General features: G+C 31.4%; 1 protein-coding gene and 1 pseudogene across 1 annotated transcript; both read right to left on the bottom strand.

Moving 5' to 3' along the window:
- On the bottom strand, window positions 1–2,478 carry LOC108823489 (probable magnesium transporter NIPA4). The gene is made up of 9 exons (XM_018596710.2): window positions 2,067–2,478; window positions 1,907–1,963; window positions 1,737–1,827; window positions 1,506–1,666; window positions 1,289–1,416; window positions 1,070–1,207; window positions 908–1,000; window positions 710–815; window positions 1–470 (listed from the first exon to the last, which is right to left on the bottom strand). Exons 1-9 carry the CDS (start codon window positions 2,239–2,241, stop codon window positions 367–369), a joined length of 1,053 nt encoding a protein of 350 aa, XP_018452212.1. The 5' UTR covers window positions 2,242–2,478; the 3' UTR covers window positions 1–366.
- Window positions 2,479–3,369: 891 nt separating this feature from the next.
- On the bottom strand, window positions 3,370–5,595 carry LOC108824546 (sucrose transport protein SUC1-like; annotated as a pseudogene).
- Between the last annotated feature and the right edge of the window lie 8,006 nt (window positions 5,596–13,601).

Here is a 13,601-nt window from a genome sequence, read left to right as displayed (position 1 = left end):
AACAGAACTTAAAAAAAATCAATTATTCAAATATTAAATTGAAACGAAAACCTTCAGTTTTAAGCAAAACCCATCTCAGTTTTACATTGAAGAGAAAAAAAATCTAAAAGGTCACAAAAGGGTTTATGCGTGGGTGTGTGCTAATGCCATATGTTTTGTTTTGATTGAATTCACAGCATATTTACCGAGAAGAAGATGAGATCTGATCGTCCACTTTTTTACCTTCTTGATCTTCGTGAACCATATGTGATGTTAGAACAGAAGAACCATGGTCCACGCGTTCATCGTAGATCGAGATAAGGTGAAAAAAAAAGTTGAGGCTCTCTGGCTTGCACTAGAGCGGAAAACAAAAAGCAATAACAGCTTTTAAACTGACATGGACTCTTGGCGTCTAAGTGGAATGCCTTCTGATTCAAACCCATCCTCATTGGCATGCTTGCTTATCCGCAACGGTAATATCACCGATGAACCTGCAATTACAATAACAACAACAATCAGTTCAGTTGCAAACTCCTAGAAACTCCAGAGGGATACATACACTTGGTGCTAAGATCATATGCATACTCTAGCTAGGAGTGTGTGTATATTACATACATCTATGTATATATATTATGCATTTTTTACTGTTTCCTCATAGCTGAGAGAGTATAGGATAATCTAAGTTCTCATTTTCACATGAGAAGTGCTACAAATGAAAAAGAATACGCACCCTCAACCATGTCCTTCGTTCTATGGAGAAGAAAAGTGCCTGAAAGTATTGTAACGAATCCGCACATTTCTGTGACTATTTGAGTACCGTTTTGCCTATCCCAGTCCTGTTCAATAAACACAGAGCACATAAAAATTATGTACCATAGCAGCAGTCCAGATATAAACTATATATATACGTCTTGTGGCGGAAGGTTACCTTAAACATGATAACGCTGGCCAATATAGTTAGTGATGTGAACATTACGTAGTATATAGGAGATACTATAGCTGTATTGAATGTGTCAAGAGCCTGCAAAGTAATAATGCAATTACTTTAGTAACCAAGGAAGATATCTGAAATCAAGCGAAATCACTTTACCTTGTTTAAGTAGTTCAACTGGGTTATCACACAGGTAAGTACGACCAAGGTGAACACCCAAGTCTGAGGATAAAACAACTGATTTGTTCCAGAAAATGTCAGCTTTAGCGCTATTCCTAGTGCTTTTACGCTCATCACCTGTTCACATAGGGGTGAGTTGATAACTCATTCTTTGAGTAAAATAGGATTTACAAAATGGAAATATCGAAAAAAACATACCGACAATGATCCCACAAGCGAGCAAATAGCGATGTAGACCATAACGTTTGTCTGCCCGTACTGGGGCACAACACGGATAATAAGGAACACAGCAGCCCCGATGATAATGCTCGCATAGAACATGAATGCTGCAACAAAACTAGACGAACGTTAAGAAAAAAACTGACTGTAAGGAGGAAAAAAAACGAACCATTAGGTATAGTTTCAGACAACGCACCTGGTTCAGTTGCAAGGTTCCAAACTTCGAGGACGGAATCAATCTCCTGTTCCTGAGGAGCATGCAGTACAATTGTAGTCGAACCCACAACACACAAAGCACAGCCGAGAATTCCAAAGATGTGTAGTTTCTCCCGTAATATAATATGAGCCAATACAGCACTGAGATCGATAGAGAAAAAAGGGTATAAGAGAAAGCATCGCATATAGATGAGTATTAATATTCTCTAACCTGATGATGATACTGAGAGCACCAAGAGGAGTAACAAGTATAGCCGGCGCAAACGCATAAGCAGCAAAATTAGCAATCTCACCAAGTAACACTACACAAGAAACAGAATATCAGTAAGAACAAAGGTTTTAAGATAAGCACAAACGCGAAACAAAGGAAAGAAGACTCACTGGTTGTCATGCCGATCCACCAAAGAGGCTCGTAAAGATAAGAGTACCCACCAACACCTTATCAGATCAAATTATTAAAAATTTGGTTGTTAAAGCTGAGATTTTTGGATACAATTAGAGATCCCCACGTAGTAAAGGTAGGATCTTTGAGGTCACATACCAGCCCTAGTGCCGGTGGAGGCGGCTTTCTTGAGACCTTTCTTCTTGACGATGAAGCTAGCTCCGATGAAGAGACTAGAAGAGATTGCCAACACCAAACCCTTTATGTTATCAGACGACATTCCCCTATACGAATCGCGCCACCCTCCTCCTCCTCCTCCTCCTGATTCCGCCATTCTTCTCGAATCCCACCACAAAGATCGAAACTTTTCAAAAACCCTAAATTGGCGAGATCGGATCGGAGCTAGAAGAGATTTGCGACGATGGTAACCGAAAAAAGAAGGCGTTAGAAGAGGAGGTTGCTTGTTGGTAGATCGATGTTGAGGATACGCTTTGGCGAAAGCAAATTACTGATGACCCACCCTACTTCCACCGTCACTTCCCGGCGCCACCATTCCTTTTTTATTTCCTTTTGTTTTCTTTTCTACTTAAAAAATACAAAATTAAAATATGGTTTACTGTTTTCTTATTTTTTTATATCATTTTTGACATCATTTTTTCTAATATCATTTAAATTAGGTTTATTTATAAAAAAAAATACGGATCGAAACTATAATGTTTATGGCCAAAAAACACTATATAATATTTATTTGATCATAGTCCTCTTTCTGTTCAATATTATATATTTTTATACAGTGTTTTTTTTTTCAATTAAGTTAACGTACTTAGGTTTAAACTTTGAAGCCTAACTACATACACTATACAATGTTTCTTTCTACTGTAATCTAATTCTCAATTACAACATATATAGACATAGATTTTGTGCCGAGAGGAGTCTATGCAATTGTTTTGTTACAAGTGTTGATGTAAATGTCGACATAGAGTTTCTACGCAATTTCCTGAATGATAATGATGTTGCCACATTACTGCATAGTCTGCATTGAACTGATGATCGTTTTTGTATGTCACCGACAAATTCTGTTCTTTTTTTCAAGGCTGTTGTTTATCAATTTCCCCACCTACACATGTTAAGCAGGCCCTTTAAGTTTTAGTGTTACGCATTTCAGATTTACAGTTACTTGTTTTTGTCTGAAGCTCCGACTCTTGCTATCCAGTAGGAATGTATCAACTTGTTGGGTCCAGAAAAATAAGCTCGACATAATCCAACAAATACTAATTACTACTCCATTTGTTTTAGAGTAACCAGTAATTTTTCGTTTACCATAGTCAGATACAAGTTCCTAAAGATCAAACAAACAAACATTAAAAAATACTCTATCTGTTTCATAATTTTAATTTTTTTTGTTATACCAAAATATCACTTTACAATTGTAATGCAAATTATATTTATTTTTAACTAAAAATTAATTGCAGATTGCAAAAAACTGATAGAGTAAACGAATGGAGTAAGTATAATATTAAATTGATAATCGGTAACAAGAACAATAGACTAGGTGAAGGGTGAAACACAAACAACACAAGGTTAATTGACTTTAACTTTATGCATTCTTTTTTTGTTACTTGATGATGGCGGTGAAGGTAAAATGGTTAACGCTAATACTCCACTGATCGCCGCTGCGATTGCTCCCACTATAAATGCCGGTAGGTTTCCACCGCCAAATAAGGCGTCGAAAGGTCCTCCTCCCACTGATACTATCATTTGTGGTATCACAATCGCTAAATTTAAAATTCCTAATGAAAATCCTGCAAACAAAAATATTATTTAGTTATTTATGTTAGATATGAAACCAATTTTTCAACGTTTATGCTACTAAATGAAATTAATGGATGTTTAAAAAGATACTGAACTAATAACATAAATATGACAATTTAAGTATCACTAAGCTAATAAATCCCATACAGTTCAATGATATTACATCCACATATAAGGTTTAGAAAAAAAAGTTACATTGGAAAATTTGTCTCCCTTATTTTCTTGGCAAAAAAAAATAAAAAACTAATTTCAATTATTAGATATGAATAAAGTTGGAAACAAATCTCCCAATTCATGTTTTCAATTCATACATTGGCAGACAATTGGATTTCTAAACTAATGGGAATTTTTAAATGTATATTATAAATTCAGGTTAAAATTTACCTTGGCCGGCGCCGGAGCTGCTTGAACTTATGGAAGAGGCTAGTGCAAACGGAATGCTGAAAGTAGTCTATTAAAAAAACAAAAGATTTAATTAATATCATATTTAGACAAAATATTTAAATGTAGTAAAACACAATAAAAGACAAGCTGAAATACTTACAGCTAATGGAATACCAAGAACAGCAAAGAGACTCAAAGCTCCGGCTATAATACCAGGTGACGGTTCGACATAAGGACCAGCGGTTTTTCGGTAAGCCTCCGCCAACTTGGTAACAAGAACCGTCATAACCAAACCAATGGCGAGTATAAAATTGCCAATTCCCCAAAGCCGTTTAGCACCTCCCACTTTCCGACCAATCCACTCAACACCAAATGACATGAAACCAAGAACAATAGCGTTAAACATAAGTCCCAACGCACCAGAGCGTACTCCTTCGTTGTAAAGTTTCTTCATTCCATCGTCTCCTTCTGAACTTCCACCGTACACTTCACGACCCATCCAATCAGTATCGAACAAAAGAAACGGGAACAATGCGATCCAGTTAAGAGCCGTGACGATCAAAAGCATCCACATGGGACGTTCCATGACTTTAAAAACTCCACAGATTTTTCCAAAGAAAGGAACAATCTTAGTGATCTTCTCCTCGTCGGGGTTCACAGGCGGCGGAGACCATTGTTTGTCTTTAACGTACCAAAGAGACGTGACGGTGAGGATGAGGAGGAGTGTGATGAACAAGAAGAAACAGCTCTTGAGATTAGCGCAGTATATATCGCAAGCGTTTGTCACCGCAAACGGGAATATTTTGTGTACGTAGGTTCGTGTAAGAACCAGCCGCGTAACCCAAAACGTTCCCGACCGCCATAAAGAAAGAGTAAAACGCGTTTGCGGCTCGTGTTCTTTTAGCGTCTCCTGCGGCTAAGTCGGCCAAGAAAGCACGACAAGGTCCTTGGAGAGTGTTGTTGGCTACGTCGAGGATCCAGAACCCGAGAGCGAAGATCGCTATGGCTCGTACCTTCGGCGTTTGTTCGAGCTTGTCTTCCATTTTGTACCCAATATCAGCAGCGTAACCGATCAAGAAGATGGCGACGGCGACCAAGATGACCCCGGAGGCAATGAAAGGACGTCGGCGACCGAATCTTGACGTGCATCTGTCACTATGGTATCCTACGATAGTTTGAACAAGCATGCCGGAGATGGGACCATAGAGCCAGATGATAGCGGACCATTTGTGAGGGATACCTAGAAGCTGGACATAAGGAGTCAGGAGAGAGAGCTGTATGGCCCACCCGAACTGTACACCGGTGGCGATAGAAGCAACGGAGATGATCTTACGGAGAGGAGATGCCGCCGTATCTTTAGCTTCCATTATCGGGGAAAAACACGATTAGACAAAATGTTAATGTTTTAGAGGGGAAAAAGGATAATTTTTTTGTTCTCTTTCTTCTTTTTTTTGGGGTTTTATATCTTTTCTCTCTGTTTTTTTTTGGAACTGAAGATTGTGTTTTTGTGATGTAGGAGACGAGGGCATGGTGTCGTATTTATAGTGAATGTTTTTACTAATTATTAGTAGGGAAAATTGCTAAAACCAACTCAAATATTGATTGCAACCCTAAAAGTAGACCCTATATTCAATCAATTGCAAACCCAACCTAAATGGGTGTTAAAACTACTATTTAGCCCTTGTGACCAAACAAAAAAACATAAAGTTATTTTACTGTTCTGTCCTTCGTAAGTCTACACATAACAAACGTAGTCTACATATCTGTAGACGTCGTACACAGTCTACACTGTTGACTTAATTTGTAGTCTACATTTTAATTTGATCTAGTTAATTACGTTTAAAAATATATAAAATTATTTTTTTGTGAAATTATTAATTAATCATCAATTTAAAGGCTAATATAAAGTTTATAAACTAAATTTGTATATAAGTGAACAACTAAAAAGAATATATATTGATTTGGTAACCATGTGAGACAATGTTTATGATTTAGTAACAAAATGTCACATAACATGTTATATCTTTAATGGTTAGATCTTCAGGGTTAGATTTAGATTGATTTTTTTTTGTTTAAATTAATATATAATTACTAAGTAGTTTATATTTTGTAATTTGATATTTGATACAATAAAATTGAGACTCTTTTGATTATCAAATAAACATTTAGGGTTTGAGTTTTGTGGTTTAGGGTTTCGTAGATTTACAAATCAGTCTACTTTGGTGAGTGTAAACTGTCTTTTAAGGTCTATTCTCATCAAATTTAACCTAACCGGATTTAACCAAGTAAATTATAACCTAATTCAATTTAAACCAAGCCTTAACATTTAGGGTTTGAATTTTGTGGTTTAGGGTTTCTTAGAACAGTTTGCATTTTTAAATTTTTTTACAAAATATCATTATTTTAAAATTAAGTGAGTTCTTTAAGAATAAAAATGTAAAATCATATACTATAACTATTAAAAATAAAGAAAAAAAATTAATAAATCATATATAAAAATTATCAAAAATAAAGAAAAAATAAATAATGAAATTATCATAGTAAACTTTCTAAAAGGTCTACTAAGTTACAATAAAATATACTCTAAGAATTTTAATTTTAGTAGACTTCAAAAGAAGTCTACAGTGTCGTAAATTTTAACCTAGTTTCATTTTTGTCTCCCTATATAAATGAAATTTACACAACCTCTCTCCAAAATGGCTGCATATCTCACTTCTCTCTAAAACTCTCTCCCTTCTCTCTAAAATTCTCTCATTTCTCTCATATCTTTCTCATAATATTATCTTGTTATATTAGGTATTATGATTCATGGTTTTCATCATCTCCTTTACAAATGTAAGTTTTAGATCTGTAGATTTTAAATATGTACTTTTATGTTATTTATTTCTCACAATATTATCTTTTTTGTAGGTATTATTATATATGGTTTTCATCTTTTCCTCTAAAAATGTAAGTGTTAGATCTATAGATTTTAAATGTGTAATTTTATGTTATTTATTTCTCACAATATTGTCTTTTTTGTAGGTATTATCATTCATGATTTTCATATTCTCCTCTATAAATATAAGTTTTAGATCTATAGATTTTAAATGTGTATTTATATGTTATATTCAAATAAAATTATAGATCAATCTCTGTGGATTTAATTTGCTACTATTTTATCTTATAAATTCTATTTTGAAGTATTTCCAGATTTAAAACTAGATTTACATTTAAAAATGTACACATATTTTCCAGATCTGAAAAATATCAGATAGTGTAGACTTCTAATGAAGTTTGCTTATAAGCTAAGGCTAGTAGATTTCATATTAAACCACAAGATTTTAAGTAGACTTCATTGAAAGTCTACAAAAATATGAATAATTTTTCCTATGTTCTTTAAATAATTTTATCTAATTTTGCAGATATTTTTTTCCATGGTTGTTATCTCCTCCTCCCAAAAATGTAAGATTTACATCTATAGATTTTAAATATGTTTTTATACTTATATTTAAATAAAATTACATATTAAAACTATGTCTTTAATTTATTACTATTTTTTCTTTTAAAATATATTTTCTAAAGTTTTTTAGATTTAAACTCATTTCATATTTTAATGTATATATTTTTCATACTTAAAGAACAAAAAAGAATTTCTAAATGTACACTAATAGATCTAAAAATTTTCCGCTAGTGTAGACTTCAACTAAAGTCTACTAAACCATAAACTTTAAGTAGACTTAATAAAAAGTCTACTAAATTATTATTTATATTTATTCTTATGTTTTCTCATAATTTTATCTTATTTTGCAGGTACTTTTTCCAAGATTTTATTTGAAGCATCAAGATTATGAAAAATCAAACACACTAAAAACAAATATTTAATAAAATGATTTGTAATAATTTTTCATAACAAAATATTCATTTGTAAATAATTGTTTGATGCATAATTTATAAATATTGTATTCATTTTTTAGTTGTGTTTCACTTGTATGATATTATTAATTTTTGTTAGCTGTCAATTTTTTACATAAGATACTCTAATCATCCAAACAATTAAAACTGATGTAGTAGGCTTTTGTACCAGACTTGTGGCTGTAACAGACTATGTAATTTGCATGCAGCAGACTTCTGTGAAAGTCTTCTGTAAAAGAAGACTAATACTTAAGTCTGCTGCTAGACTATCATGCAGCTTCTTTTGTATCAGATATTATCAGTATTACTCTTATTTTCGAAATATTCATCACAAATTCAACAAAAATACAGTAGACTAACCAAGAAGTCTACGTTAAAAGAAGATTAAAACGTAAGTCTGCTCGGCCGAAATCAGCCATGCAATAAACATGTCAAAAGACCTACAAACTCAACATTCATCACATAAGACATCATCCAAAGCAACAATACAACTCATAAGTTCAACACTGACTAAAGACCCACAAATCAAACATAAGTTCAACACATAAGACAACATCCAAAGCAACAATACAAGTCATAGCTCGTCGTCACCTCCAACTTCTAGTTGACACTGGCTTGATGCACAAAGGCATACAATTTGGGTCTTACATAACTCGATAGAGTTCCGTACTTGTCTATCACTCGTGACATGCATAGGAGTAGTATCCGGATCCATTTTCTCTAAAAGTACGTCTGGTAAGGAATATGTCAGCTCCACCTTCTCGGTTTTCTTGTCCAGATCATAATCTTCTTGTGCCATTTCAAGAAGTTCACCATATGTACAACCATCATGCACAAAGAACATTCTCCTTTTTTTCCATTTATCAACCACAAACTCCCACAAAGAGCCTTTCACCACCCATTCTCCATACACAACAGGCAAATTAAAAATTACCTGCAAAAATAATACATTTACGAAATTAGCGACCAATAATTTTATGTTTGATAAAATTATAAACGTAGACTTCCAGAGATGTCTACACATGTTATCTAACTACATACTCAAACCAAAAATTCGATAGTTTCCTAATTATAAAATTTTATCTTTTAAAAATAGTTAAGAACAATTAGTATTAACTAATACACAATTTGAAACAAAAAATCTTGAAAATACATTATGAATAATACACAAATTCACTTTTTATAGATTTTCAAGAGTAGACTTTCGTTACTGCCAACAAAAACATAGACTATCATATAGGTCTACAGTTTGAGTTAGTTTTTGCAATTGCAAAATTCACGGGTTACTATCTGTATTTAAAAAAAACGTTGTGATATTACACAAGTAGACTTAGTTTTCAGTCTACATTTTGAAAAGGTTTGTTTTTGCAATTGACCAGAACTCATCCCAAATTTGACTTTGAAAAGTAGACTTCAGAAATAGTCTACAGTTGAAAAGTAGACTTCATGAACCGTCTACATTTTTTTTATTTTTCTGAACATGTTAGTTTTTGCAATTGACCAAGTTGACTTTCTAAAATTAGACTGACACAAACGTCTACAACTGTGTAGATGTTATATGAAGTATACGCGATAATCCGATGGGTTACTTTTGCATTTGACCAAAATAAAATAGTAGACTTCATATGCAATCTACTTTTTTTTTCTGAGTTCAGTAGACTGAATAAGAAATCTACACATTTTTTCCATCCTGGTAAACTTTTAAAAAATTTAGTCAAATACAAAACTAACTTAATCAACGGAGTCAAAGTTTGGATCAAATGCAAGACTGACCTTCTGTAGACTTTACTAGCAGTCTACAGTTTGTAGACTGATTCGGAAGTCTACTTTGAAAAGTCAAAAGTTCGGTCAAATGCAAAAATTAACCTCTTTACGTAGACTTCTTGGTAAGTTTACATACTATTTTTTTTTGTTATCAAAGGAAAAATCGTAGACTTCCAAGAAAGTCTATTTTATAGGTTTTTAGCATTTTGGTCAATTGCAAAACTAACCTGTGCGTTGACTTGTAGACCGCAATTTAAGTCTACATCTTCCCGTAGACATACAAAACAGTCTACTGTCGCGACACAGATCTGAAAAAATGACGAAAACCATGAAAACAGTAATCTTTTTCCGATGTAAAGCTTGTTTCCACTCTTTTCCACCATCCAAGCTCCAAATATGAATAAAAGGATCCAACTTTGCCTACTCACAACAGTGTACACTCGAAAATATGAAATTATGGTTATGAAAATGAAAGTTATGGGAGTTTTTTAGATTGAAATGGAGAGGAAATGAGAGGAAATAAGAGGAAATAAGAGTTTTTTTGTTTAGAATCACAAAAAAGTGGTTTAATATTGAATTTTTGAGGTTTAATGAGCTCAAAAATGGTTGTCAATGGTGGTTGAAAAATTGATGATAATGGCATTGTTGTAAATAAGAAGAAATGTTTAGGGTGTTATAGGTTTTTTATTATTTTCGAAATTATTAAATAATTAAATAATAATGGCAATTTTGTAAATAATTTAAAAGCATAAGGATAGTTTGGAATTTTCCATGGTGAATAGTAATGACAAAAAAAAAGAGGTTGGTTTTGGGGTTGAATTGAATTTGTAGGTTGGTTTTGAAAGAAGCCCTTATTAGTAAGACTTGGAGTTGATTTCTTATTGGATAAGTAAGAAATTAATTAGCATCAAGTGAATTTGACGTAGTTCAATTACTTTTGACACTTCTTTTTTCTCTCTTTAAATCAGAAAAGTTCCAAAATTTAATTTTCTTTTGTTTTTTTCATCAAAAGTTCCGAAATTTAATAATCTCAGATTCTCAATACATTTTACTTAACCACATTTGTAATGATAGTCATTGGTACAGTGAAATTAAAACAATACTAGAGATTGACCGTATGGATGTTAATTTTTATTTTTTAATACATTATTTTTTTTCTTAGGATTAGTATTACATATTTTATATGTATTTTAGGTTCCTACATCATAATCGAACCAAATCAAATAGGACAATATGATTACTTTTATTATTTGGTTATTGTTAGCTAGTTTGAATTCAAAATATCAAAACCGGATCGGTTAATATGGTTACTTTTAGTACAAATATCTGAACATGTTTCAGATACATTAGCTTATAGATAATATTAGGTTTCTATGCATCAAAACTGAATCCATCCGGACATGAGAAGATCCAACTCAAAATCCACATGAAATTATAATATCTAAATAAAGTCTAATTTCAAAACCGAAAATATGATACTCTAAAGAGACAACTTGTAGCTGGATAGGTACACGGATGTCTATGTCTAAGTGATTATATAAACAAATATTAAAAAGAAATTGTCAATTATTTTGAGTTTTTGTCACAAATAGAGTAATTTCATTAAAATATGTTAAATTATTATGATTAAAATGTAAAATAAATATTTTTAAAAGTTATAATAAGATAATTAATGAAGTAGTTTAAAAGATTCAGGAAAAAATCTAAAAGATATAAAAAAAGCAATGGAAAATATGTAAGTTTTCTAGTAAATGATATTGACTTATTTAAATAAAATAATAAATAAAGTGGTCACAATTAATTAAAAATGAAATAAAAATCTGTAAGAAAACATTTTAAAAGGTAAGTATTGTTTTGTGCTTCAGTTTTAATAAAAAGAGATAATTAAGTTAAGTTCGAGTACAAATAATTAAGAGAAAACTTTATGGTTAAATTCGTAATTAATTAATTTTGAATGACAAATCAATTAAAAAGTTAAAATCATATTAGTTTTGAACAAAACTAGGTAATTAGATGAAATTATATTTTGTTTGGTAAACAATCTATATTATTATTTAAAAAATCTACTCTCAATGATCATTATCTGAAAGTATAATTTTCAGAACGCCTATAATTCTATATATGAAAGTAATAAATAATTCATTTTTTTTATTAAATTAGATAATTGATTATAAATTAATATGATAAGAATTGACCAAAGAAATACAAATAAACTTTATAATAATAAAGATAATTCTTATAGATACATTATATTATTATCCAAAAATAATATTTTCAATAATAAAAAGTTCAAAATTTTAAAATCAGAAAATATAAAAATGTGTAATTAAATACTAATCAAGCAAAATTTAATTTAATAATCGGAAGAAAAAAGACTTCAAATATTTTTTTATTGGAAAAAATTGTCTCATATATAAATAATTTGATGTTCGCTTTAAATTTTTGAGATTTAATTTAAATATAAAAATAAAAGATAAAAACAGAAAAATGTATAATTAAATATTAATCAAGTAAAAATTAAATTTTGATAACCAAAGGCCAATTATTCAGTGAATTCAAAAAAAAATATGTTGTTGAAAATGTTGTTATATATAAATAATTTGATGAATTCAAAATTAAAAATATAAACAACAATTTATTATAATTATCTTTTAATCGATAATATATATATATATAAGATGATTATGCACGACTTCACGGACTAAACACTTAGTTAAAGGATTGTTTAAACAAAGACCATATTATACAATGTTTTTTTACGATAATCTAATCCTCGTTTACTATAAAGATACGTCTTAATTAGCCTAACTACACTATATTTTAACTTCTGATAATAATGTCGAACACTACAGAATCGTTTGGTGTTGATGCATATACAGCCCCGTCTCAAGTATTATATAGACCCTGAGCTAAAAAAAAAATATTTTCTTATACAAATTTTTTTTTAAAAAATATTGAACCTTAATCAGAGCTAGAAAAAAAATCAAAAAGTGTAATAAACTCTGTGCAAATGCACCCCTAACACATGCATAGAGCCGGGCCTGTGCATATATAAACATAGAGTTTGTGCTGAGAGGTCTATGCAATCCTGAATGATAATAATGTTGCCATATTTTTCTCAAAAAAAAAAAAATAATGTTGCCATATTACTGCATAGTCTGCATTGAATCGATCAATTGATGATCGTTTTTGTATGTCACTGACAAATTATGTTCTATTTATTATTCAAGCAGTTGTTAACAATTTCCCCACCTACACATGTTGAGAAGGGCCTTCAAGGCCCATTTTTAGTGTTTCTCATTTCAGGTTAACAGTTATAAATGTTTTCATGTGCTCTGGCTAAAATGTATCAACTAGTTTGGGTCCAGAAAAATAAGCTCGATACAATCAGATAAATAAAAAGGTTATTTGTTTCTTTTTGGAATTTTTTTTTTTTTAACTTGGTTGAATCTAGAAGAATAGAGAAATTACGAATCCGCAGACTCCGCGGACGGATTCCTATTGCAAAGAGGTTTCATGTTTCATGTTTAATTTTTCTGTTATGCAAAACTATCTAACGTGGATATGAGCCTATCCCCTACCACCCCCGACTACAATACCCATTAGAAAAAAGAGGTTATTTGGTTTAGAGTAACCAGTAGTAATTTATATGGTTACTGGCTAAGTTTGATTACTTTTGGGTTTAAAACATCACAACACCTATTGCAACTTTTTCATCATGTTTAAATTATTGCCACAAAGTTAATTATCAGGACTGATTTCTTATGCTAGAGTGCTTTTCTGTAGTTGGATCTTTCGTTTGCCATAGTCAGATAGAAGTTAGTAACGATCAAACAAACA

This window comes from Raphanus sativus, chromosome 9, assembly GCF_000801105.2.
Source record: "Raphanus sativus cultivar WK10039 chromosome 9, ASM80110v3, whole genome shotgun sequence".
Lineage (NCBI taxonomy): Eukaryota > Viridiplantae > Streptophyta > Magnoliopsida > Brassicales > Brassicaceae > Raphanus > Raphanus sativus.
The sequence above is the reverse complement of the archived record's forward strand: the minus strand, read 5'-3'. Positions and strand labels throughout refer to the sequence as shown.

What these genes read in the sequence shown, in the direction of transcription:
- LOC108823489 (XM_018596710.2), bottom strand. Translation starts at nt 2,241, where the DNA reads ATGGCGGAATCAGGAGGAGGAGGAGGAGGAGGGTGGCGCGATTCGTAT. An exon ending in CGCTTGTGGGATCATTGTCG is followed by an intron (nt 1,208 to 1,288) that starts GTATGTTTTTTT and finishes CTATGTGAACAG; the next exon opens with GTGATGAGCGTAAAAGCACT. An exon ending in CCAGCGTTATCATGTTTAAG is followed by an intron (nt 816 to 907) that starts GTAACCTTCCGC and finishes TTTATTGAACAG; the next exon opens with GACTGGGATAGGCAAAACGG.